This window comes from Acomys minous, assembly GCF_964271855.1.
Source record: "Acomys minous genome assembly, chromosome: 2".
In the NCBI taxonomy this organism is placed as follows: domain Eukaryota; kingdom Metazoa; phylum Chordata; class Mammalia; order Rodentia; family Muridae; genus Acomys; species Acomys minous.
In genome coordinates this window covers 78751359-78778848 of record NC_140484.1, presented here as the reverse complement: position 1 = coordinate 78778848, position 27490 = coordinate 78751359, and the positions used below count along the sequence as shown (strand labels likewise).

General features: G+C 40.8%; 1 protein-coding gene and 1 pseudogene across 7 annotated transcripts in view; both read left to right on the top strand.

Annotated features, from left to right (window-relative positions):
* LOC311593062 (phospholipid-transporting ATPase ABCA3-like) overlaps positions 1 to 27490 on the top strand; it is a 114273-nt gene that overhangs the window by 46355 nt on the left and 40428 nt on the right. For all 6 annotated transcript variants that reach the window (XM_084774132.1, XM_084774131.1, XM_084774133.1 and 3 more), the window contains 7 exons: positions 2731 to 2885; positions 3087 to 3242; positions 3841 to 4051; positions 8647 to 8797; positions 15342 to 15440; positions 16467 to 16629; positions 26410 to 26707. In XM_084774132.1, coding sequence (XP_084630258.1) covers positions 2731 to 2885; positions 3087 to 3242; positions 3841 to 4051; positions 8647 to 8797; positions 15342 to 15440; positions 16467 to 16629; positions 26410 to 26707 — 1233 coding nt within the window. The remainder of the gene's footprint in view (positions 1 to 2730; positions 2886 to 3086; positions 3243 to 3840; positions 4052 to 8646; positions 8798 to 15341; positions 15441 to 16466; positions 16630 to 26409; positions 26708 to 27490) is intronic.
* LOC311591852 (pumilio homolog 3-like) lies at positions 10398 to 14198 on the top strand (annotated as a pseudogene). Its single transcript has 2 exons — positions 10398 to 10519; positions 12302 to 14198. The product of its transcript is annotated as a pumilio homolog 3-like (transcript).

Below are 27490 nucleotides of genomic sequence, written 5' to 3'. Positions count from 1 at the left end.
CAGGTGGGGGAATGTTTCCCCAGTGCAAGTGTGTCAGCTCTGCTCAGGTGGGGGAATGTTTCCCCAGTGCAAGTGTGACAGCTCTGCTCAGGTGGGGGAATGTTTCCCCAGTGCAAGTGTGACAGCTCTGCTCAGGTGGGGGAATGTTTCCCCAGTGCAAGTGTGACAGCTCTGCTCAGGTGGGGGAATGTTTCCCCAGTGCAAGAGTGACAGCTCTGCTCAGGTGGGGGAATGTTTCCCCAGTGCAAGTGTGACAGCTGTGCTCAGGTGGGGGAATGTTTCCCCAGTGCAAGTGTGACAGCTCTGCTCAGGTGGGGGAATGTTTCCCCAGTGCAAGTGTGACAGCTCTGCTCAGGTGGGGGAATGTTTCCCCAGTGCAAGAGTGACAGCTCTGCTCAGGTGGGGGAATGTTTCCCCAGTGCAAGTGTGACAGCTGTGCTCAGGTGGGGGAATGTTTCCCCAGTGCAAGTGTGACAGCTGTGCTCAGGTGGGGGAATGTTTCCCCAGTGCAAAGTGTGACAGTTCTCCTCTAAAAGGCATCCTGGCAGTCAGAAGCCAAGAAACACCATAAACTCACATCACACAGCAAACCTACACAGGCAATTTATTGAGAGGGAAAGATCCTGGAAGGTAGCTGCCTCTTCCCAGAGAAACCACTTGCTCCCCTCTCTGATGGAAAGAGTCATATTTCTCACAGTTAATGTACTGGACATTTTAAGATCTGAGGCTTTTAAAGGCTTGTTCACAATTTCTTTGTAAATGGCTGAATTTTCTGCAATTGAAGCACTGGGCATTTTGATATTTAGCAATAGCTTGTCTTATGATATTAGCACAATACTCATGAAAACCAATATCAGTCATGTTCCTTATCCACATGTTCGTTGGTGCTGCTCCCACCTTTAACAGTCTAATAACTAAATTTGCATTCAGTATTTGCTTTCTCACACACAAGGGTCTCTATCAATACCTGAATTGTGTCAGGGTCTGATAAGGCTTTGTTTACAGTTGAAACCAATCTTTGCAAGAAATCTACGAAGGCCTCCCCAGAGTCTTGTACACTCTCAGTAAATGAGGACCTTTTTCCAGGCTCTTAAAGCCACTAAGTGACATTGTTCCATAACAGCATCATCAAACTGAATCTGTTCTTGTAGGTGAGAGTACCGTCCTTCACCCAGCAACTGATCTTTTGACAATATCCATTCCACACGCTCTATTTTGCTGTTCAATATTCATGGCTTCTCTCCATTAGCTTAGCCATTGTAACTGCTGACCAGCCTCTAGCACAACTATTTACAGACCATCCCAATCTTGGGGAATAATTCTATTTCGGGTAGCCCAGTTACTTAATACTTGTTTCACATTAGGTGAATGCATTCGATAGTAAGTCATGACCTCTTTAAACTGCCTCAGATCTATCAATTCTTTAGGACAGTTCTGTAGGCTATCTCATTATAATTATGACCTGCTCCATTAACAGGCATGTGATGTACGATTATTGGCAATTCTGATGGTAATTTGTAATTCCAGGCCACCCCTCTTCTGATGGCACAGTTAGTTTAAGATTAAGCCTGTCTTTCAGATGGTCTGTTTTTCTTTAATCCTGTCCACCTTTATTCCCTCCTACTCCTCTCTCCATCACACACCTGGCTCCCCACCTCACCCAGGGCCTGTGGGGACTTGAAGCCAAAAGTTTGTGGTGCTGGGCAGGATGCAATCTGCCTTCTAGCCCAATTTGCTTCCGCCTCTCATCCTATAGGAATCTCCTGTATTATTGCTAGATCATCAGGTCTGAGGCCTTTCCCCCCCCCTTTTCTGGGCCTACTTTCTTCCCAAGTACTTCCAACTCAACTAGAAAATTTTTCAGTTGCACAGCCAACTCTGCAACCCTTTCAAAAATGAGAGAATAGAACGACCCTTTCAGTTTTCCCATTTTGTCCATCCTTTTGTTTTTTTAGATTCTTTCACTTTCACCCTCAATTAAAAAAACTGTTCAGCCATTCTCCCGACCTTTTTTTGAGATGGAATATAGGAAGAAGAAAAAGAAAAAACAGAAAAAATTCTCTGGGAGCAAAGTGGGGGAAGTCCTAGTGGTAACAGCCACAATAAACCTTTTGTTTACATCTTGAAACATAATATTCATCCCTTTGTCTCCTGCCACTTTCTCTATGCCATTTGTAATCAGATTTCCCAAAACTAGGTAAGAGAGAAGGAAGGTTAGAGGGTGGAGGGTGTGTTGATATCCTTAGGCCACTTTCTGCTGATTAGGGGCACTGAGTTCCTTGGGGCCAGGTTCATCTTTGTTGTCAGGACGTCTCCAAGCATCAATCCAGCCACTGGGAGAGCATCTGCTGCCTCCTTCAGAGTGCCTCTGAAGAGTCCCCAGAATTCCAAATATAAGCTATCTTCAGCTGGCAAAACCGTGCCCCTGCTAGAAAGGAAGTCAAATCCTGGACAGCTGCTGTGGTCAATCTGAAGCAGCCCCATATCCCACACCTGGGGTTAAAGCAAAAACATATTCCCATAACACTTGTGTGTTTTTAAAGAAACCAAAAATTCTTACTTCACATTTTTTCATTATCATCAGATCATGACGAGTGACACCAGGCATCTCTATGGGAGAGGTTGCTTTTTCATGATCCACAGACTCTGCAGACAAGGCACTAGTAAGCAGCACGTTGTCAAGTGTCCTTGCCGAAGCTAAGCTCTGCCAATGTCTTTGCTTAATTCTAGGTTTGTATCTTCCTACCAGAGGAAAAGTCTATATTAGTGGATATGACATCTCGTCTGACATGGATCACGTTAGGAAAAGCTTGGGCTTGTGTCCCCAGGAAAACCTGTTGTTCCCATTGATGACAGTGTCAGAACACCTTCATTTCTACTGTGTGGTGAGCACTTCCTTTCTGCACTCTTCACTTCCTCTAGGCAATGTGAGCAAGGACCTGCCGCCTTTACCTTCATCAAGAGTTCATGCTGGAGGCAACAAGAAGGGCGAGCATACGCAGACAGCTCTGCTAGAGCCCTAACGTAAGAGTTTTCTAAGCCCAAGTTTGCATAAGCACAGCATAAACTTTGGCTCCTCTTTTTAGATAAAAGGATTATCTTTGAAGAAACGATCCAGTGAAATTCACAAGATGCTCACTTCTTTCGACCTGCTTGAAAAAAGTAATACAATGTCCAAAGATCTGAGTGGAGGAATGAAGCGCAAACTCTCAATCATCATAGCTCTTATAGGGGACACTAAGGTAACTATTCATAGCATCAGGTTCTCATGGGGCTGGAGAGATGGTTCCATGATAAAGCACCTGACTTCAGATCCCCACCACTCAGATAAAAGTGCCAGACATGGTTGTGGGTACCTGTAATCTTAAACCAAAGATGGTGCAGAGACGGACAGATTCCCCAGACCTTACTGTCCAACCATTCTGGCTCATTCTGGATTCAGTGTGAGACCCTGTCTCAAAAAATAAGATGTAGGGTGGTTGTGGAATACACTGGAGAACAATCTCTGACATCTACACACATGTGTACACACGTAAAAATTAAACAAAAAAAAATAAGATAAAATAAAAAATGGGTTTTTACTCTTCCAGAGTCAAGCACAAGAGCTGGCACAAACCCAACTCTCTCAAAGGGGAAGGGGAAGGACTTCCTATTATTAATACAGCTGATGGGACTTTACTATAGGTTTGACAATTAATTATTTAGCAGCTATTCCCCTATGGTAGTCTAGAGTCTGTAATTTTGCTTAAATATGTCTCCCATGTATAGTAGGTTATCCTACAGACAGGATGCAAGAGGTAAATAGACCGACCCCTGGTTGTTACTTACTCTTGTCTCTAGGTGGTGATACTGGATGAGCCAACATCTGGCATGGACCCAGTGTCGAGGAGGGCCACCTGGGACCTACTTCAGCAGTATAAGAAGGACCGTACCATGCTACTAACCACACACCACATGGATGAAGCTGATGTGCTGGGCGACCGCATTGCCATCCTGGTCATGGGGAGTCTGAAATGCTGTGGCTCTTCGCTTTTCCTGAAGAAACTATATGGTCTCTCTCTATTTGACTCTTTGGATGTTGGTGCTGTAATAATGCTTTCTTAGCTAGGTGTGGTAGCCCATGTCTATAACTATAGGGCTGGGCAGGTCAGGAGTGGCCATGATGAACTGGAAGCTCTATGTAGTGAGACCTCGTCTCAAAAATACTCTAAAATCACTTTCAGTCCTCTTTGCCTTCTCCGCACAGAACTTCCTACGTCCTACTGCATTAGATCTTAAGTATTTTGCTTGTAATTTCTGGTTATCAATTTAGACATAACCTAGCTATTCAGTTTTTTCCCATTTTGACCCAATAAGCATATTCTGACTTGGAAAATGAACATGGACATTCCACATGGATGATAATAACTGGTAATTTGTCATAGCAACACAGGTTTAATACATAGGTCCATGGATGCTTATAGGGGAAGAAAGTCAACAACCTCACCATTACCTGACTTTGTTTTCTCATTTGAGTATCAGAATCAAATACCCACTGTATGGTTACATTTTTTTTCTAGCTTATTTTCACAAACTATTCCTTGAATGCTGCCTCTGGCCAGTCGGAATGTAGTAAGAAGTAAATGAAAAGTAGGATCAAATAGTCTTGACTTCAGCAGGTATATAATCTGTTTGTTCAGTAAGACTGAACTGTTTCCAGGCCTAGAGACAAAGGCCTGTAATTCTAGCAGTTCGAGAGGCTGAGGCAGGGGGATTATGATTTGAAAGACTTACTGGGTTACAAAGTGAATTCAAACTGAGCCTGGGCAACTTAGGGAAATATCATCTCCAGAAGTATAAAGAGTGGCTGGGGAAACGGTTCAGTGGATACAGTACTTTCCATGCAAGCATGAAGCAGAGATGGCAGGTAGGCAAATTTGGGAGCTCCAGGTTCAATGAGAGACTGTGTCTCAAAAATAAAATTAGGGAGACACAACCAAGGAAGACGCCTGTGTACACACACAACCCCCCCACACCTGACATACACACTCACCCACATACATACCCACCCACATACACACCTACACACACATAATTAAGTACAGTTTAAAGGTAAAAAGAGGTTTGGAGGTATAGCTCAGTGGTAGAGCACTTGCTTGCCACGCATAAGACCCTATGTTTGGTCTTCAGCACTACAAAAACAAAAACAAACAAACAAACAAAAAAACCCCAAACCAACAACAAAGTGAAAAGAGTACAGTTCCTCCGTAGAATGCTTGTCTGATATAGGCCCTATATTTAACCATTAGTACTCCAAAGAACTGCGACTAATCTACAAAGTGAGTTCATACAAAGCATTTGTTATTGATGTTGAAATTATCTGCCTTGAACCAGTAAGAAATACAAATTTGGAAGATACAGCTCAATGAATGTCGTTAAAGATGATGTCATTACACTACTTGAATTACTCAACTGTTAGATCTCACTCTTGATACACATTAATTAGCATTATCTGAAGAACTCTCCCTTCTTATGGATAAGAGAGCTAGGACTCATATTACAGTAATGAGAAATCCAGAAAGTAATTGGAAGAGATTTGGGCCTGGGGCATCTGACACCACAGCCCATGCTTTTCTATACTTAATGTTGACTCACTGACTTTCAGGGGGATAGACCACCTCTTCTTTTCTGTCCTCCAAAGAGGAATGTGAGTTTTGATAGTAAATTTTCTGGATGTCAGAAATACGGTAAATAAAAAAAAAAAAAAAAAAAAAAAAAGAAATACGGTAAATAATATTGTTGACCTCTTTTGCACTTATGAGCAGTAAATAGAAACCAATGTTCCTATAATAAGTCAACCCGGCACTCACAACTAGTACCTGAATCATTGATTATTGATAGGATTTCAGTTTTACAAGAAGCTTAAAAGGGCAATGAGGGCTGCAGATGTGCTCAATAGGTGAACTTTCATGTAAGTGTCAAGACTGAGTTTGGAACCCACTTAATGCCTAAATGCCTGGTGGACATGGAGGCCCACATGTAAACCTAGCTCCAGGGAGGCCAAGACTGGGAATCCTGCTGGAAAACTGGCTAGCTAGACCAGCCTAGTCTTCAAACACTGGGCTCAAGTAAGAGAGCCTGCTCCAATGCATAGGGAGGGCAGTACTCAAGGAGGACACGCAATGTCAACCTCTGTTCCTCATCACACATGTGTGCACACCCATGTACAAACACACACATGTACACAAGAGCACACATACATCCACACACACACCATTCACATACAAAAAAGAGCAATGGAAAATAGGATTTTAAGGTGGTAAGTACATAATAAAGATTGCCTCCCTGACACTCAACAACATAAGGGTAAGCCTGAATCGGAGAGGATTTTTTTTTTGATTAATGAAAAATTAAGTTTGAAAGCAGAATTCAGAAGCCATAACAGAGGATGCAGCAGCAATCAGGTAAAGGATCCAAATGTTAGAGCTACAAGGGCAAGGCACTAGGGTCCATCTCAAGCACACACACACACACACACACACACACACACACACACACACACACACACACGGAGAGAGAGAGAGAGAGAGAGAGAGAGAGAGAGAGAGAGAGAGAGAGAGAGAGAGAGAGAGACAGAGAGAATATTTGGGCAGACTGAATTTAAAATTTTGGTGAATTAGAGACATCTTTGAGTGGAACAATCAGTAAAAAGTTATTTGAACTCAGTCATTGTGTTGAGATAGACAAAGACAAACTTCAATCAGCATATAAAACGTGTGAGCATTCATGAGGAGCAATGCTTGCATGTTTGTGTCTGGATCTCCCAGGTTAGGGTAACACTTGAGGCTCACTGTCTTCAGTCAGCTCTTTAGGTGTCAGAAGTGCGCTGCATTTTTTTATGATGATGTAAATTTACAATGTGGTGATTCAGCAGTTGTCTAGTCTCTCTGTACAAAAAAAAAGAGGGGGGGGGAGGGGCGTGGATTTTAAAAGATTCCAGTGTGAAGGAAGAGAAAAACTGAATGAACCTTAGTCAAATTTGAAGAAAAATTAAACAAAACTTTTCTTTGTCCAGCATTGTGTAGGCAGACTAAACAGGGCATGGCTGTCATCACTCACCAATTACTAAGTTATGTGGTGTGTTGGGGTTCAGGCTTATTATCTGCAAAAGTTGCCAAAAGGATGTTGAACCTGATAAGAGTGGATGACTGGGCCACAGCATCTCCTGGTGTCAAGATCTGAGATTGGCCTTTTGTTCTCACAATAAGGGGCAGCTATTTAAGAGACACTTCTTCTTGGCTCTAGTGAATATATTTTCAAATGTGGATAACTTTCTGTACTTGGAAAATGCAGAATAAGCCCTAACAGTTGCTTCACTCATTCAGACATTCTCCACCGTCTCTTCCTCAGTCAGCCTCTCCTGATCCTGGCTCAAGTTCGATGACATCACTGACATCATTTTGGATTGTCCATCCATGAAAATCATGTTTCTTCCCTTTGCACCTATGTTGTTTAACACACTGTGCATTTTTCTAACTGATCAAACTCAGCTATATTTCTTCACAGAGATATAGTCGGGGGAAAAGTCACTAGGATTTTTAGATCTTTGGCCTAGCTCAAACCATCCTTAGGATCTAAACCATGCCTGGTTTATAATAGGTCTTCAGTATGTATGTATTAAACCATCAAGCAATATTTATCTTTGTTGCCTCACCTACTGGTTGCCATCTTAGCCAGAAAGGAGAGTGCAATCAGAGATTGTCTTCTGTAGTTTTCCAAATCTGATGCATTAACTTCTATTGCTATTGCCTCACTCTGGCCTCTGGTAGCAGTATTTGGTAGCTGTGGTAACACATTCCTTAAAAGTTGGTGATTGTAGCTCAATGGAAGATCACATGCTCATAGCCATACATTCAATCCCATAGAACACACACACACACACACACACACACACAGAGAGAGAGAGAGGGGGGGGGGCATGCACACATGCATGCACACACACGCAGGAGTACACTTCTTTAAATTGTAAACAAGTGACTTCTAGCACATCACACACACCACACCCTCTTCTCTGTGTGTACTGCCATTTGCAGAAGTCAGTAATCAGAGCCAGAACTTAAATCTTTAAAACCTTGCTTTATTCAGAGAATGACCGTCTGAGAAGATGGTAGACTAAATAGCCTAAAAATCTGCCTACCATCTTGTCTCTAGCTGTTGGATTATAGAGAAGCAGTGGCCTGAGGCATGGAGGCAGTCAGTCCTGAGCTGCCCTGCCCTCCTGGTCAATAGGTCAGCACGTTTCTGAGACTCACGATGCCATTGCTTCTCTCATTACATCCGTCTCCACCTCTCTTTACTCTAGACTGTGGGTCCGGGCACTTGAGTCGAGTTAGTCCCTTCTGGTTTCAACCTTGTACTCCACCAGACATATCTGAGCCTGGGGACAGAGGGCCACTCAGAATAAGCTAAACATTAATAGTGCTGGGTGCTAAGTTCCTGATGGCATGTGCAGCTGTTTGATGATACAGCATGCACGTGTGTCTTTATATTATAGAACATGGAAGGCTATATCAAATGCAACTGATAAACCTGGAATTTGGAGATTAAGCAAGCTTTAGTTGAGAATGTTCAGTGGCCCCACTTGATCCTCTAAATGGATCTTTTCAGGTGTGGGCTACCACCTGGTCATGGTGAAGACTCCTGACTGTGATGTTGAAGAAATCTCCCATCTGATTAGGAAACACATACCAACTGCCAAGGTAGAGACCAATGTCGCAGCTGAATTGTCATTTATCCTGCCAAAGGAGTACACACACAGGTAAGGACCCAGAAATGTTGCACAGTGTTGTTGGGTCACCCAGCACTACTATGACCTTTCCAGGTTTCCTCGAGCTTGGCAAATAGACACTTGCCATTTGTCTTTTGAAACATACTCATCAGAGCATTTACCTTCTAAGATTTCACTAATTGTACAAAAGGATGCCATAAAAAGTAGTGTCCATAAGAAAACTGGCATTGATTAATGATAAGGCAGGGCACTATATTGATATTTTTTATTCTTCCTGAGTAGAGACAAGTGAATTTATTTTGTTCTATAAAAAGGTTTTAATGTTTTCTGATATATATATATATATATATATATATATATATATATATATACACATTGTGACCCCTTAATAGATGCTTATGTTACAGAATGATCAAATTAAGTAATTGATAAATACATTACCTCACATACTAATTTTGCATAAAAAACTAGAAGAATGTAGTACATCAGACTTATATCTACCATTCTGTGCTAGGGATCATTGAAGCTTATTGTTCCTATATAACTGGGAATTTGTACTCTTTGGTCAATAGCCACATCCCCATCCTACCCCACCCCTGACCCCACAAGGATCTGATGCCTCCATTGTGCTTTCTACTTCTGTGAGTTGAAAGTTTTAGATTTCCTTTGCACATGAATTCATGTGCGATTTGCCTTTCCATGGCTATGGTTTTCCCTGAAGATGTCTTCTAGATATGTGTGGGTTGACACAGGTAACAATGATGTTTCCTTATCTTTAAAGGCTGTACGGTACTGTACTGTGCACCTACATAATGTAGTGTCCTTTTTTTTTTTTTAAAGCCATGTCACTCCTGTATCTAAGTTACTGTGACTCACGCAGTAATGCACAAAGGAATTTAGGGATGATGATCTCAAGTCACTTAGCTATGTAAGCAGAAGTGGGTGGCTAGATCACGTAGCACATTACTTATAGTTTTCTGGGAATCTCCATGAGTATAGTTGTGCTAATCACAGCACCTCTATGAATATAAGAGTCACCCTTCTCCTCCAACTTCTCCAGAATGTACGTTTGTCTCTCTTAATATAGCTGCTCTCACGACTGTGATATTTGATGTGATTTTAAATTTTATTTCCTTCTTTTTTAGTTATGCTAAAAATTGTAAATCTTCCTTTGAGAAGGGTCTATATCTTTTCCCATTTTGATTGGGTTGAGTTCCTTCTCCTTCAAATATTAGTTTCTACAAAGTCTATAGTTGCAGATGAGATGTTTACCTCAAAATATGAACTATCTCCTTATTCTAGCCCCTTAAAGAAAACTGAGTTCTTCCCTACCTGCATGCCCCAGGCCCCTCCAGAAGCCATCAGTTGTGGAGAGCTACACTTTAGCATCCTTATCACTGTTTCTAAGAGTTATTTTCGATGGTTTTCTGTCTGAGCTGTTACTTTGCAAGGGGAGGAGGCTATGGAGGGTAGGGCTTATCACAGAAACCTTCTATGACTCTCTCAACTGTGAGTCTGCAGCCATCAATACCCCTGCAAAATTAGCTTTCTTGCCGTTTGCAGTCAGTAGGAGCATGGATCATAGACTTTCATATGATCTCAGGCATCAGCATGTGCCACAGACCTCAGCATGGCCCCTGGTGGCAGTACAGACCAGACATCAACATGGCCTTCAGGGCATGGGCCACAGGCCATGGGCACCAATGTGGTCCCCGGTGGCAGTTTGGCCTATGAATGTCAACATGGCTTCAGGTGACAGCACAGACCACATACATCCACAAAGCCTCCATCAGCATCACAGACCATGGACCCTAAAATGTGGTCTCTGATTGCTGCTTAGATCATGGACACCTAAGCCACAGCATGGACAATGGACACCAACATGGCCCCTGGCAGCAGCACACACCACAGACATCATCATGGCCTCAGGTATCAGCATAGGTCATTCATATCAACATGGCTTCAGGTGGTAGCACAAACTATGGACATCCTCATGGCCTTCAGTGGTAACACAGGCCACAGACATTAATACACCCTTAGTTAGCTCCAGCAGGACCATGAACTCAGCATGGCCCTCAGTGGGTACACAGACTACAGACATCCATATGGACATCAACATGGTCCCCAGCAGCTGCAGGGACCTTTTCTTTATAACTGATCTGCTTTTAGAATTTAATCTAAGGAGAGAGTTATTTGTTTAGGTCAATGTCATAGATGCTCTACTCTGTTTTCTTCTAGTTGTTTTACAGTTTTCAGGTTTCATGTTTAATAGTTAATCCATTTGGGGATGATTTTTGTTTTTTTATAACAGGGTCTTACTACGTAGCCCTGGCTAGCATCATAGGCTGATTTTTTCACATATAGTATAAAATAAGGTTCAGTTTAATTCTTCTGTATATGAATAACTTTCCACAGCACCATCTATGAAATAAACTTTCTCCATTGTGATAAAAATCAACTGTTGATGGGCTCAGTGGCTCATGCCTGTAATCTCAGCACTCAGGAAGCAGAGGCAAGCAGATCTCTGTGAGTTTGAGGTCACCCTGGTCTACAACATTGAGTCCAGGACAGCCAGGGCTACACAGAGAAACCCTGTCTCAAAAAGCCAACCAACCAACCAACCAACCAACAGACAAACAAATAAAAAACGAAACAAAATAAGAATCAACTGTCAACTGCATGGTTTTGCTCCTGAGATCCCTTTTCTGTCACATTGCTCAGTGTCTGCTTTAGTGACCTCGTTTTTTTATTAGATTTTAGATTCACGTCACGTGATGTCTCCAGCTGAGTCCTTTGCTCAGGTTCTCGTCACTATTTGGAATCTTTACATTTCTCTGAGAAGTTTTGAATAATTTTTCTATTTCGGTGAAAAATCCAGAAAATGACAATGATAAAAATAATACTGATAATTTTTCAAATTTTTTCTGTTTTTGAATTGCTCTCTAACATGTATATGTTTATTATATATATATATATAATTTTTACTTAACAGTGCATTTTATTTTGAAGTCACTTTTTATTATATAAAAACTGAAATGTTGATAATAAATACACACACACACACACACACACACACACACACACACAAACACGGGGTGGGGGAGAGAGAGAGAGAGAGAGAGAGAGAGAGAGAGAGAGAGAGAGAGAGAGAGAGAGAGAGAGAGAGAACAACAGATGTTTTCACTACATTAATGCATAAACTGAATTAAGGGTTTAAAATCCACCAAATCTCTCCTCAGAAAGAATCACTTCTAACTCCTGGATTTCTAGTGCAACCTTAAAGGTACACCATGCATTTGTTAACTTGAGTGTGCACACACTTGTTATGGTCATGTAAGACACATTAGAATAATGAATAAAACTTGCCCTTGCTTCTGATCTTGAGAGAAAAAAAGATCATATCCCACTTCAGTTCAAAATATAAGAAACTTCTGACAGAAGTTTCCACCATGGAGGTTGTGTCCTGTGGCTGTGTCAGTCCTTAGAGCACAGCTGGTTTTAAGAACGGCCCGAATCGGCCCCATGTGTGCGAAGTGCTGTCAAAGGGAAGAAAAAGTTTACAGGAAAGAGTCCACAGACATCACAAGCAAAGAACAAATGTCATAAAAACAGTGATTCTAGTTCTTCAAAGACTTTCCCAAGGAAAGTCATTAAGGAAGGCGGGCCTAAAGTCACATCTAAGAACTTTGAGAAAGGTCCCCCCCCCTCCCTACGCCCTCCCCGCCAAAAGGTGTGAAGCAGTTCAAGAACAAGCCACAAGGGGGCAGGGGACTGAAGGACAAATTTCAGAAGGCAAATACATTCAACAAGAAGAGGAAATTCCACCCAGACGGTCAAAGTGATGAGTCAGCAGCCAAGAAACCCAAATGCGATGACTTCACAAAAAAAAAGAAGAAAGAGCTGAGGCAGAGCAGGCAGCTCAGTGACAAAGCCAACTGTGACATCATGGTGCGAGCAAAGCCCATTTGGGAGAACCTGAGAAGAAAAAAATACGACAAGGAAAAAAATAGCGAAACTGATGACTGATTTGCAGTAGTTGACTCAAGGGAAGATTGAAACTATTTCCTTTGCACATGACTCAACGCGTGTGATCCAGTGCTTCATCCAGTATGGGGATGAGAAGCAGAGGAAGCAAGCTTTTGAAGAATTGCAAGGTGGCTTGGTTGAATTAAGTAAAGCCAATTATTCCAGGAATATTGTTAAGAAACTTCTCACGTATGGAAGTAAACCACAGATTGCAGAGATAATCAGAAGTTTTAAAGGTCACGCGAGGAAGATGCTGCAGCACTCAGAGGCATCGGCCCTTGTGGGGTATGTGTACAATGGCAAAGCCATTTTGAAACAGAGGACCATGCTGACAGAGGAGCTCTACGGAAACAGGGTTCAGCTTTACAAGTCGCGTGCATCACCCAACCCTGGACAAGGTGCTGGAGCTGCAGCCGGGGCTTTCCTTGGGAAAGGTCGAGCTTATTATGGATGAAATGAAGCAGATTCTGACTCCCATGGCCCCAAAGGAAGCTGTGATTAAGCACTCACTGGTTCATAAAGTATTCTTGGACTTTTAAACCCATGCACCCCAAAAACTTCGATCAGAACTAATTGAAGCCATCCGGGAAGCAGTGGTGTACCTGGCCCCCACACACGATGGTGCTAGAGTGACCATGCACTGCTTGTGGCATGGTACACCCAAGGACAGGAAAGTGATTGTGAAAACAACGAAGACATACGTTGAAAAGGTGGCTAATGGCCAGTACTCTCACCTGGTTCTGTTGGCGGCGTTTTACTGTATTGATGACACTAAGCTTGTGAGGCAGGTAATCATATTACCAGAAATCATCAGCTCCTTACCCAGCATAATAACTGACAAATATAGAAGGGAAGTCCTGCTGTACTTGCTGAGTCCCAGAGACCCTGCCCACGTGGTCCCAGAGATCACTGCGCTTTTGCGGCAGGGCGACAGCAATGCATACAGTAAGAAAGACACCGCGATCTGCCAGCGTGAGCTCTTGGAATCCATCTCTCCGGCTTTGCTAAGCTACCCACAAGGACATGCTCAGGAGGTGGTACTGGATAAGTCTACATGTGTGTTGGTGTCTGACATCCTGGGATCTGCTACTGGGGACATTCAGCCTGCCATGGATGCCATCGCCAGTTTGGCGGCAGCAGAACTGTATCCTGGTGGCAAGGATGGAGAGCCTCATGTTGCCAAGCATCCTGCAGGAAATCTAGTTCTCAAATGGTTAACAGAGCAAGATAAAACAGATGAAAGAAAATGGAAGAGAAGGTTGTTTTGCAAAAACCCTTGTGGAGCAGTTGGAATGAAGAACCTCAAGTCCTGAGCCAGCATCAACTGAGGCACCATCATTCTTTCCAGGCTTCTGCAGAGCTGTGACCAGGAGGTTGTAAACCAAGTCAAAGATGGACTAAAAAGCCTGATCCTATCTTAGAAAAGATCAAGAGCACCAGCAGAGGACTTGAAATATTGCTTGAAAAGCTGACTGCATAGCCATTCCAGACGAGCTCCAGTGGAGAAGAAGGGTGGCATCCACCATACCCATAGCTGGATGCTCTATGCTTGTGTTCTTTGTTAAAAGACAAATGTATATAAAACTTTCTAATTTCTTGAATGTCAAAAAAAAAAAGGCAGGAAATAAGAGGATTTTAAAGACATTTCAGAAAAACTATTCTTGTGCGACGACCCCTGTGTTCAAGATCACTCAAGGCTCCTCTGGCTTGAGGATTGACAGTTTCCACCCAGTCTCTAACTTTTTTCATTATTTTTCCATTTCCTGCTTTGGGCATCTTCAACTTCTTATTAGTTTATACATATTTATCCTATTTGCTTTAGGGTTTCACAGGAGCTATAGCATGTAGTAAGTGGTGGACCAAAGTAACTCCATTTTGCTTAAAACTTCTATTTCTGTATTTGGGTGGCCTACTCCTGAACTCTGGATCTAGAAAAACCCATAGAAGATACACTTGGCACAGGAATATAGAATAACCAATTAACTGGAAAACAGGAAAGTATTAAAAGTCCGGACATTCCCCCAGATCTCCCAAGAGTTATTCCTTAGAAGTTAATCATCTGTGGATTGATACTGGACTTGTACTGGATGAATACCAATTAGTTCAAAGGACAGTCAATAGGATGCTTGCCAAGCTAGAAACCCACTTACAATCTATAAAAGTTCTTTCCTACTTATCTGCTTCAGTGACAGTGTGGGCCCAGTGTAAGCTAAAAATTAAAAGACCATGTATATTTGCATCCATATCAGCTCCTAGTGTTCACTGGGGTTTCATTAAAACCCAGCACAACAGTAAGTAAATTAAATGTTAACTAGTGGGGGAAACAGACAGTCAATGTATGCAGAGTTAATGATGATTTTATTAGAAAAACTGGGAAGCAGTTTGTTGTAGCAACTTGCTGGTGTATCTTCCTTTTGGTGTCCCACATTTGTGATTTGTCAGGCATGTAGAAACCACCAACATCATGAGCATTTCCATGACACATCTATAACCTCTGTATATTGCTTATATATGTGTCTGTACAGCTACTATCTCCATTATCTTTTAGGTTTGCAGAACTTTTCACAGTCCTAGAGAAAAGACAAGGAGAGCTGGGCATCTCTGGCTTTGGTGTCTCCATGACTACCATGGAAGAGGTTTTCTTCAAGTGAGTAATAATACACCAGGAAGGTCAGAGAAAAACTCCCCCCACTGGCCCCACCTACACTTCACTTTGAAAGCAATTCTTATTTTGTCTCCAGCTACACAAGCGGTAAGCAGCAACATTAGAGTGTTAATGCAAGCCTGAGCTCCGCCCCCATGTCAGGTGAGGTGATCTCTCAGTGATTTCCAAGGCCCCATCCCATCTTTGGAATAATCTTGGGTCTCACAGCTCTTCTTATTCATCATGTCACATGGAGGAGCATCTTCTAAAGCACCACTTTGCCCCAGAAACCCTTAACATCTTCTTATACTGTGGTTTCTGTTATTCTGCAGAACTTCTCCTTTATATTAAAACACACACACACACATACACACACATGCACTTCTCACATAGAACCATGTATTAAAGAGGATAAATTAACTATGTATTCACTTGCTTTATAAAGTAATATGTATATATTAATTTAGTCTAGAAATTTTATAACAAATATTAGACTTCTATAGAATGAGAAATATCACAAAACTAAAACTACAATTATCACTATAATTTTGTAATATGCAGGACATTTAATAGCCATTTTACCCTAAAAACAAAACCACTTTGTCTTGGAACTTTATTTTGTGCCTTGGGGCTGGAGTTCAGTGGCCAAGGTCATTTCTTACATAGGAAAAGCCTTGCATTCAATCTGGAGCACCAGAAATTTGGGGATGCTGGGAATCATCAGGAACAGCCAACAATTTCTTGACTATTGAGATTCAATGTTTACCCACACCCAAAATACGTGTCCCGTCATTAATGACAGCATTGTACATAACACCCTTTGAAAAAAGGTCTCTAGTCGTGAAAATATTTGAAAGGAAGGAGTTTGGAAATGAATACTGTAGTTAAAAGTTATTTTTAAAACATATATTAACAATTCTCTCTCTCTCTCTCTCTCTCTCTCTCTCTCTCTCTCTCTCTCTCTCTCTCTCTCTCTCGTGTGTGTGTGTGTGTGTGTGTGTGTGTGTGTGTGTGTGTGTGTGTGTGTAGGGTCAGTAATATGGAAGACTTGAAGTTGAACACTGAGGCTGTGCACTCAGCTTCCACAGAGGATCAAAGCATAAGCGAAGAAAACCAGAACATGAACGTGCACAGAAATTTTGAGAGATCAAGTTACTCAAGAGGACACTTTAATACTTCATTTAATTCTGGGGTGAGCACCTTCCCCAAGAATACCATGCTAGTATATTTGGACGGAATAAAAGAAACATTTCACTTTACCAGCTTAATTTGGAAGAGTTTTGAGGTTCTTAGAGTGAGCCCATTTACATAGGGAAACATTTGTAAGGTAATTCACTCAATTCCCTAAATCAGATGTGAAATAATGAAGGTAAAAAACAGGCTTGTTTTCATTATTTTATTACATGTATTTCCTTATTATGTGATGTGCCTGTGTACATGTGTACCTCTACGTGTGGAGATCAGAGAACAGCCTTGTGGAGCTGATTCTCTTTCCACCGTGTGGGTTCTGGAGAGCCAGTTCAGGCCATCAGCTTTTGCAGCGTGCACCTTCATCCACTAAGCCACCAGGCCAGCCCAGATCTTACTTTCACAGTTGATCTTGCTCGTAGGGTTTTTTTTTTTTAATTTTTATAAACTTTTATTTTATTGCACATGTATAAAACAAACTACATACAGCAGGGAGAACCATGTGACAATCATGAGAATAATGAGTTCTAGACATGTTACATTCATAGTAAATTGGCCATCTGCATTCATCCCTTTTGAAGTGTCTTTCCTGTCTTGTTGGATCTAAATTTCCGAATGAGATTCAATATCTATCCTATCTCAACTCTAATAGCTTAACTTCTTTAACTTAATCTAAGATGATCTTGTCCCCTAACCAACTAAGCTTGGTTGTAAAACTGTACTATCTTGTCTTCAATGCCCCTCAGAGACTTGAGAAGGAATAAAACTTAAATTCCTGAGTGAACCAGCAGTGTCAGTTAGCAGCTTCCAAAATGTACAAATTGACTTAAGACAGTTTACTGCCTGATCTGTCACCCAATACACTTTATAGTGTTGGAGCCTCATCTTCAACTTTCTGGCCTAATATCTCTTCCAGACTTGTTGACAGGGCAGGAACTATTGAGGACCCTGCCTGCATCTAAGTTGCCCATTTTTAGGCAGACTCTATTTGTGGCAGGAGCGAGGACATTTTGCCCAATGGTTGGTTTGCCACCTTTGAAGCCATCTCCATTAAGAGGTTCTTTGATGCTCATCATCTTCTTTGAGATTGGCTGGGTGTTGTCAGGAGTTAACTTGTCTAGTTGTTGAAGAAATTTAGGATTGTAAGAATAACTTTAAATGCCATATTCTGTGTGTCTCTGAGGCTTTTGAAGACCTTATTCAACTAATTTACCACATATACCAATAGAATTATATCTATCTGTTAGATTTAGGATATATATTCTTGTGTTAAAATCTGCCAAGTATTTGACATGCTCATGTTTTGTATCAGTATACTAAATTCTATGGCAATGACTTAAATATAACCTTTGTTATAAGTAACAATTAAGGCCTTGAGTTAAAGAGTAGATTCAATCATCTAGCTTTTGTTCTATTCTCCCTCTATGTTCCTAAATCTCCCTTTCTTTCCTTTCAGTTCCCATCTCCTTGTCTATGTATGCAAAATAAAGGCAAAGAGAGACATTTCTGCCTTTCCCCTAATTTTTCCTCTATATAAGACCAATAGTGACTTATGATCACCTCCTGATGAGAATAAGCATTGTAGATCAAGAGAGCAAACAGCAACCTATACAACCTGCCCCCTGCTTTGAGAGAATGGGGCATCATTCTCTTAAGGTTTCTTCAGGTTCAACTGGGGCAAATAAAACCTTGTAATGGGCCCCCCAAAATTGGAGAGAATGGTTAAGCAATCTAGTGATTGCATTTGTGGTTCAGTTTCTAAACGTTGAGAGATTCCAGGCTTAGTAGAAGATTGGAATGATGGTCCAAATTGGATCAGAAGTTTTCTACAATGTTGTCTACGAAGCTGTCCAAATCTGATGGATAAAAGCAACAGAATCATCTGGGGTTGGAACAAGGAGAATGCAAGATGTCAGTGTCCATCATGCTGGGAGGACTCATTCCTGTCAGTTCTGATCCAGCTGGTTATTTTGTTCTGAAAACACAATTTCTCACAAGCATTATACAGTTCTAACATTATAATTGTATGAGGTATGCGGGATGCACAGAACAATTAAAGCTAGTTTTCTGGGCATTGTATGGGTCGACGTAAGGCATTGCAAATCTTCCTTCATGCCTAACTATTAGTGGACTCTAATACTAAGTTAGAGAGAATCTGTGGTCAACATGAGGCCTCGCTATGCCTTTACATTTCTATCTCTGCCAGTTTCAGAACTATTCCCGTGTAGTGGGATTAGGAATATAAATTGCCTGCTTGTTCTGTAGTTTGAGTTCTTTACATCTCAATTGTAGCCCCCTCTTTCCTCCCCTCCCGATTCCACCCCCTCCCTCATCTACCCCCATGCCATCCCCTCTCTCATCCCCTTTCTCTCCCTCTCCTAGTCCTTAGATAGGGGCGCTCCCCTCCTCTAACCTCTGACCTTAGTTTATCTAGTATACCCTGTACTACATATGACCTTTTCCTCTGTGGCCTGAGAGGGCCACCCTATACTCGAGGGACTCTGTCCAGTGTCCAGCTTTAAGTCTCTGTAACTGTCCCTATACCCCGCTGGGTGGAGTCTCTCCTAAGTTGTCTATGTTGGTTTAAAATCCACATATGAGTGAGTATATACCACGCATGCCTTTTTGGGTCTGGGTTATCTCGCTTAGGATGATAATTTCTAATTCCATACATTTGCCAGCAAAACTCAAGATTTCCTTGTTCTTAATAGCTGAATAGTATTCCATTGTGTAGATGTACCACAGCTTTTTTTTAAATCCATTCTTCAATTGAGTGACATCTCGGTTGTTTCCAGGTTCTGACTATTGCAAATAAGGCTGCTATGAACATAGTTGCACAAATGTCTTTGTTGTATGGTGGGGCATCTTTCGGGTATATGCCCAGGACTGGTATAGCTGAGTCTTGGGGGTAGAGCTATTGCCAATTTTCTGAGAAAACACCATATTCCTTTCCAGAGTGGTTGAACAAGTTTGCACTCCCACCATCAGTGGAGAAGTGTTCCCCTTTTGCCACATCCTCACCAGCATGTGTTGTCATTTGAGTTATTGATCTTCTCTAAATGGATAGGTGTAAGATGGAATCTCAAGGTCATTTTGATTTGCATTTCTCTGATGAATAGGAATGTTGAGCATTTCTGTAAGTGTTTCTCAGCCATTTGATATTCCTCTTTTGAGAATTCTCTGTTAAGTTCTGTACCCCATTTTTAAAAATCATGTTATTTAGTTTGGTGGTGTTTAATTTCTTGAGTTCTTTATATATTTTAGTCATCAGCCCTTTGTCAGATGTAGGGTTGGTAAAGATTTTTTCCCAATCTGTGGGCTGTCACTTTGTTCTGCTGACAATGTCTTCTGCCTTGTAGAAGCTTCTCAGCCTCATAAGGTCCCATTTATTAATTGTTGATCTTAGAGCCTGAGCTGGTAGGTGTTCTGTTCAGGAATTTGTCTCCTGTGGCAATGAGTTCTAGGGTCTTACCCACTTTTTCTTCTAACAAATTTAGTGTGTTTGGTTTTATGTTGAGGTCTTTAATCCACTTGAACTTTAGTTTCGTACAGGGTGATAAATATGGATCTATTTGCATTTTTTACATGTAGACATCCAGTTAGACCAGCACCATTTGTTGAAGATGCTTTCCTTTTTCCACTGTATCGTTTTAGCTTCTTTGTCAAAAATCAAATGGCTATATGTGTGTGGATGTATATCTGAGTCCTCAGTTCGATTCCATTGGTCAACTGGCCTGTTTCTATGCCAGTACCATGCTGTTTTTTATTACTGTTGCTCTATAGTACAGCTTGAGATCAGGGATGGAGATTCCTCTGGTAGATCTTTTATTGTATAGGATTGATTTAGCTATCCTGGGTTTTTTGTTTTTCCATATGAAGTTGAGGATTGATCTTTCCAGTTCTGTAAAATATTGTATTGGTATTTTGATAGGGATTGCATTAAGTTTGTAGATTAATTTTGGTAGGATGGCCATTTTTACTAGGTTGGTTCTCCCAATCCATGAGCATGGGAGATCTTTCCATTTTCTGATATCCTCTTCAATTTATTTCTGTAGCAACTTGAGGTTTTTTTCATAAAGGTCTTTCACTTGCTTGGTTAGATTTACATCCAGATATTTTATATTGTTTGAGGCTATTATGAAGGGAGTGGTTTCCCTAATTTCTTTCTCTGCCCTTTTGTTATCTGTGTACGAAAGGGCTACTGACTTTTTTGTGTTAATTTTGTATCCTGCCACTTTGCTGAAGCTGTTTATCAGTTGTAGGAGTTCTTTGGTTGACTTTTGGGGATCGCTGATGTATATTATTATATCATCTGCAAATAGTGAAACTTTAACTTCTTCCTTTCCTATATGTATCTCCTTGATCTCCTTTAGCTGTATTATTGATCTAGATAGGACTTAAAGTACTATGTTAAAGAGCAATGGAGAGAGTGGGCAGCCTTGTTGTGCCCCTGAGTTCAGTGGGATTGACTTAAGTTTCTTGTCATTTAGCTTGATGTTGGCTATAGGCTTCCTGTATATTGCCTTTATTACGTTTAGGTATGTGCCTTGTATCCTCTATCTCTCTAGGACTTTTAACATGAAAGGATGTTGAATTTTGTTGAACACTTTTTCTGCATCTAAAGAGATGATCATGTGATTCTTTTCCTTCAGTTTGTTTATATGATTAATTACATTGATGGATTTCCTTATATTGAACCACCCCTGCATGCCTGGTATGAAACCTACTTGGTCATGATGGATGAGATTTTTGATGTGATCTTGTATTCAGTTTGCCAAGATTTTATTGAGTATTTGTGCTTCTATGTTCATAAGGAAGGTTGGTCTAAAAATTCTCTTTGTTGGGTCTTTGTGTGGCTTAGGTATTAAGGTGATTGTGGCATCATAGATTGAGTTTGGTAGTGTTCCTTCTGTTTCTATTTTGTGGACTAGTTTGAGGAGTATTGGTATTAGTTCTTCTTTGAAGGTTTGGAAGAATTCTGTGCTGAATCCATCTGGCCCAGGGCTCTTTTTGGTTGGGAGGCTTTTGCTGACTGCTTTGATTTCTTTAGGGGATATAGGACTGTTTAATTTGTTTTGCCAGATCTTGAGTCAACTTTGGAAAGTGGAATTTATCAAGGAAATTGTCCATATCCTTTAGATTTTCAAATTTTGAGGCATATAGGCTTTTGAAGTAAGACCTAATGATTCTTTGTATTTCCTCAGTACCTGTTGTTATTTCTTCCTTTTCATTTCTGATTTTGTTAATTTGTGTACTCTGCCTTTGCCTTTTAGTGAGTTTGGCTAAGGGTTTGTCTATCTTGTTGATTTTCTCGAAGAACCAGCTCTTGCTTTCATTGATTCTTTGAATTGTTTTCTTTGTTTCTAACTTATTGATTTCAGCCCTTGAGTTTGATTATTTCCAGCCGTCTACTCCTCTTGGGTGTGTCTGCTTCTTTTTTTTTTCTAGAGTTTCCAGATGTTCCATTAAGTTGCTTATATGTGATGTCTCCAGTTTCTTTATGAAGGCACCTAGTGCTATGAGTTTTCCTCTTAGCACTGCTTTCATTGTGTCCCAAAGGTTTGGATATGTTGAGTCTTCATTGTCATTGAACTCCAGGAAGTCTTTGATTTCTTTCCTTATTTCATCCCTGACCCAGTTGTCATTGAGTAGAAGATTGTTCAGTTTCCATGTGGTTGTAGGGTTTTTGTTATTTCTATTGTTGTTGATGCTCAGCTTTAGGCCATGGTGGTCTGCTAGGACTCAGGGGATTATTTCAGTTTTTTTGTATCTATTGAGGCTTGTTTTGTGACCAATTATATGACCTATTTTGGAAAAGGTTCCGTGTGGCACTGAGAAGAAAGTATATTCTTTTCTATTTGGGTAAAAAGTTCTGTGAATGTCTGTTAGGTCTATTTGATTTATGACTTCTATTAGCTTGCTTATTTCTCTATTTAATTTCTTCTTGAGGATCTGTACATTGGTGATAGTGAGGTGTTGAGGTCTCCCACTATTATTGTGTTGGGATCAATGAGTGATTTAAACTTTAAAAGTATTTCTTTTACAAATGCAGGTGCCCTAATATTTGGGTCATAGATATCTAGTATGGTGATGTCCTCTTGGTGGATCTTTCCTTTGATTAGGACAAAGTGTCCTTCTCAATCTTTCTTGATCAATTTTAATTGAAAGGCTATTTTGTAAGATATGGAATGGTTACTCCTGCCTGTTTCCTGAGACCATTTGCTTGAAAAAAAATCCCAGCCCTTTATTCTCAGTTAATGTCTATTTTTGCTGATGAGATGTGCTTCTTGAATGCAACATATTGAAGAATCTTGTTTTTGCACCCATTTTGTTAGCCTGTGCCTTTTTACTGGGGAGCTGAGGCCATTGACATTGAGAGATATTATTGACCAATGGTTATGGGATCCTTTTATTGTGGAGTTAGTGGTGATTATATGTGGCAGTGTCTGTTTTGTTTTTGCTGATGTGCGATTATCTGTATGCTGCATTTTTTGGGTGTGGCTGATCTCGTTGTGATGACGTTTTCCTTCTACTATTTTCTATAGAGTGGGGTTGTTGTTTAGATACTGTTTAAATTTGGTTATGTTATGGAATATCTTGTTTTCTCCATCTATGTTGATTGAGAGTTTTGCTGAATATAGTAACCTAGGTTTGCATCTGTGGTCTCTTAGGGTCTGCATAACCTCAGTCCAGGCTCTTCTGGCTTTCATAGTCTCTGTTGAAAAGTCAGGTATAATTCTGATGCATCTACCATTATGTTATTTTGCCTTTCTCTCTTGCAGTCTTTAATATCTTTTCTTTATTCTGCAGATTTAGTGTTTTGATTACTATGTGCTGGGAGGAATTTCTTTCTGATCTAGTGTATTTGGTGTTCTGTAGGCCTCTTGTATGTTCAAGGGTATCTATTTCTGTAGATTGGGAAAGTTTTCTTCTATGATTTTCTTGAAGATGTTTTCTGGTCCTTGGACTTTGCATCTTCCTTTTCATCTACTCCTATAATCCTGAGATTATGCCTTTTCATGATGTCCTTGATTTCTTGGATGCTTTGTGTCACCATTTTTTCTGTTCTAAGATTTTTTTTGAAAGATGTATCAATTTCTTCTATTGTATCTTCAGCACCTGAGATTCTCTCTTCCATGTGTTGGATTCTGTTAGTTATAATTGTCTGTGGATTCCTGCTTCCTTTTTTAATTGTTCCATTTTACTATTTTTCTTGATTTGTGATTTTTAAAAATATATTGTCTAATTCTGTTTTCATGTCTTGAATTGTTTTAGTTAATTCCTTCACCTGTTTGCTTGTGGTTTTTTTGTTTCTCCTGGATGGCTTCTATTCATTTGTTTGTGCTACCCTGGAATTCCTGAAAGGATCTATTCATTTCCTCTTTATAGTTCTCAAATAGCTGTATGAGCATGGTTTTGAGGTCATTTTCCTGTGACTCTGCTATACTAGGGTATCTGTTGGTTTCTGGGCTTTCTGGTGGAGCCATACTGTCTTGATTTTTGTTACTAGACCTCTTATTCTTTCCTTTAGGCATCTGCTTAGAGGGCTTGGGTTTTCTGAGCTGATGGTCTCAGAGATGAGTACCTTTGATAGAGAGCTGTTTTTTATACTGCCTTCTCAGACTCTGCCTTCCTGTATCTGTATTTGTTTGAGCTCTGCCACGTAGATTCTGTGGTTTTATAGGGCTCTGGCTGCTTGATGTCCTCTGAGGGATTCACTACACAGTGGATTTGTGATTTGGATGTCAGATGCTGTGTGACTTCTATTTTATTAATCTTTTGCTCTGTAGGCAGGCCACTCTGCTTTGGCGCACTGATCCATCCAGCAGTCTGACCTTCCCTTTCTCCTTGCTGGTTGCAGTCTGCCACTGAGACAAGGTGCTGGGCCACTCTCTGTCACTCACTGGTGCTGCTCACAATCCCTTGCAGCCCCTGTTGCTTGCCACTTCCCAAGGCTGATCTTACGGATACCCCTGTCAATCACCTCTGTGGGTGTTTTGTTCCCCACAGCTGGCCTACCTCAGCTAGTGCCACTGGTGTCACTGGCGCCACAGCCGCCACAGCTGTCACTGCCGCTGCCGCTGCCGCTGCCCCGCCACTGTCTCGGATGGTCTGCTTCCCTGGGTGTCCGTGCTTTTTCCCGTGTTTGGGAGTGCACAAGATCGTCCGTAGTTTGTTCCTTGCGCACAATGGTTTCTCCTGCTGTAGTGCGGTAGGGAGCTTGGTGTTCCCATTTAAGAAATAAGTACAATTTTCCGACTTGATTTATCCGGCCTCTAAACAGGGTCCACAGTGTTCGCAGCCATCTTGGAATCTGATCATAAGGTTTTAATCTTAGGTCCCAGAGCTGTTAGTTTATTCGGAGCTGAAGAAGAGTGCTGGTACAAATTATTACAATCACTATTCACACTAACAAAGGGCAATTCAATCTGGGTGTGGGTGAGTTACAGAATCCCTGTGTAGAATCCCTATGCTGCCTCACTGACTAACATTTGTGTTGTTGCTCTCCTGATTTATCTTCCTTACAAAATTTGTGTGTGTGTGTGTGTGTGTGTGTGTGTGTGTGTGTGTGTGTGTGTGTAACAGAGATTCTTAGATTATGGGTATATTTGTCCACGTTTCTTCATAGCAGTTCTTATGATTTCCTCATGGGACTCGGGAGCTTTTGAAGTATTGTATATGAGTGTCTAGAATTTTGTAATTTCCAGCTGTCATTTACTGGATGGTTGTCTTTGGTTAAGCTGAGTTAACATGGATGAGGTTATTTCAGGGAGCTGGACATAGCCAAGTGTGCATGCACCGTGTTTGTGAGATGTCCTGCCTTGTCACCTACTCTCCGTGCTCTGTCTTTCTTCCTTGTGTGCAAACATAGATAAACAGTAGGGCATTTCTATTGTTCTGATTTTCATCAGTTTTTGAGGGTGAGGTCAGAGCTGGTAGGTCAGTCTAGAAAAGCTGATCACTGGATTGAAACACTTTTTTTTTCTCATTTTAGAAATATAGGTAAGACCAATCTCCTAAAAGTAGATGTTGCCTTCTTCCTGTCATAAGCATTATGGGAGAGAAAGGGTCTTCCTCCACAGTTTGTTTACCTAATTTCAGTTGAAGATAGCACCAGCATGGTGTCTTTTATTCAGAATGCACTGGCTGAATAGGAATATTTTACCAGTTTGAATCATGGGATATTTAAGTGTTGAGGAGAATACAATAGTTATATTTTAAAATTGCAATATGCTTAATATGTTCTTCTTTGACTCTTAGATACCTTTTCTAGAGAAGGAACTATTTAAAACAAGTGGCTTTGTTATTTAACTGAAAAACAAACTCATAAGCAACTACAGATTGTCCCCCTAAGTTCACAAAATTGACAAAATTGTATACTCTTGTATGTTACCAAAGAAGTTATTGAAAATATATTGCACATTGCAACTTTAAACTAAATTCTTTTGTTCCCTGACATCCTGTAACCCTGTAGAACACAGAGACTGAAAGCTGGCCATAGAAACTTGATATGAAATGTAATGCTGAAATATGGTGTTTAACATAAAAGACTGGGTGTGATGTTCTGCAAAGAGTCATTGCCAATGACAATTCCCTTTTGGGGACTTTCACAACAGTGAAGTTAGGTGCCACACTTTAATGCCTTCAGAGGACACACTGCACCTGGTCTACCAGCTGTGTTCTTCCTCCTGCACATCTGTCATCACCCTTCTGAAGACATTTGTACTGATGCCTTCCATCAAGGTCTGTGACCACTGTAACTCTGCCTTCTCTCCTCTTGCAGTGGGCTCTTTACACCCAGCAGTTCAGAGCCATGTTCATCAAAAGGGTCATGTTCTCTTGGCGCAACTGGAAACTCCTGCTGCTGCAGTTGCTGGCACTCCTGGGTCTCATGTATCTTCTGATGAAAGGCATAAGCTTTTCGGCACCTGAAAAGCTTCCCAGGAAGATGGACCTGGAGCAGTACGGCCAGACCATTGTGCCCTTCTCCATTTCTGGAGATCCTGATTTGACTCATAATCTCATTGAAAACCTTGAATTCATGTTGAAGGCCAAAAACCAAAAATTTCATGAAGTGCAAGGTAAGTATCTTGCGAACAGAGAAAGAGTGACAATGGATGAAGAGCTGCTTATACTAATTGGAAAGGAAGCTCTTTGTTCCCCTCCTCTCTCCTTCTCTCCTCTCTTGTCCTCTTCCGTCCTTTCTCTCTCCCCCTCCTTTCTTTTATTTTGAAATCAATTGTACAAAGCCATCCAGTCAGAGAAAAGAACCAACCTTCAAGGCCATTATTATCACTGTCAATGGAGGTACTCTGAGGTGAGGAGGGTCATCTGCCAAAATGAGGAGCAAAGATGAGATTTTTAGGGAAATCAAATATGTAGAAATATCAGGAAACTGGAAAGGGGATATTCAAAGAAGACTTTAAGCTTTGTGCCTTCTAATTCTAGAGGGTATTTCCCTGTGTAGATGCAGGCCACAAAAGCTAAGAGAACAGCTATTTCCCATTAAAGATCCAAAATTCCTGAATATGCAAATTAAACATTGTCAGGGTAAAAGAGAAAATAAATAGTGGAAGATTTTAAAACTTTACTTTCAATAATGAGCATATCAGCAGACAGCATTTCAACAATAAATGGAGTATTTAACCAACATTGTAGATAAGAGACTACAGACCTACACAAAGCTGTCTAGTCAAGTACAATATAATTTATATTTTGTCAAGTGTACAAAGATTACTATTCAAGATATATTATATATAATATGGTTTAAAATAAGTCTTAATACAATTTAACAATTGAAGCACCAAGAAATACCTTTTAAGATCTTGATAGAATAAAACTGGATATCAGTAACAACAAGAAAA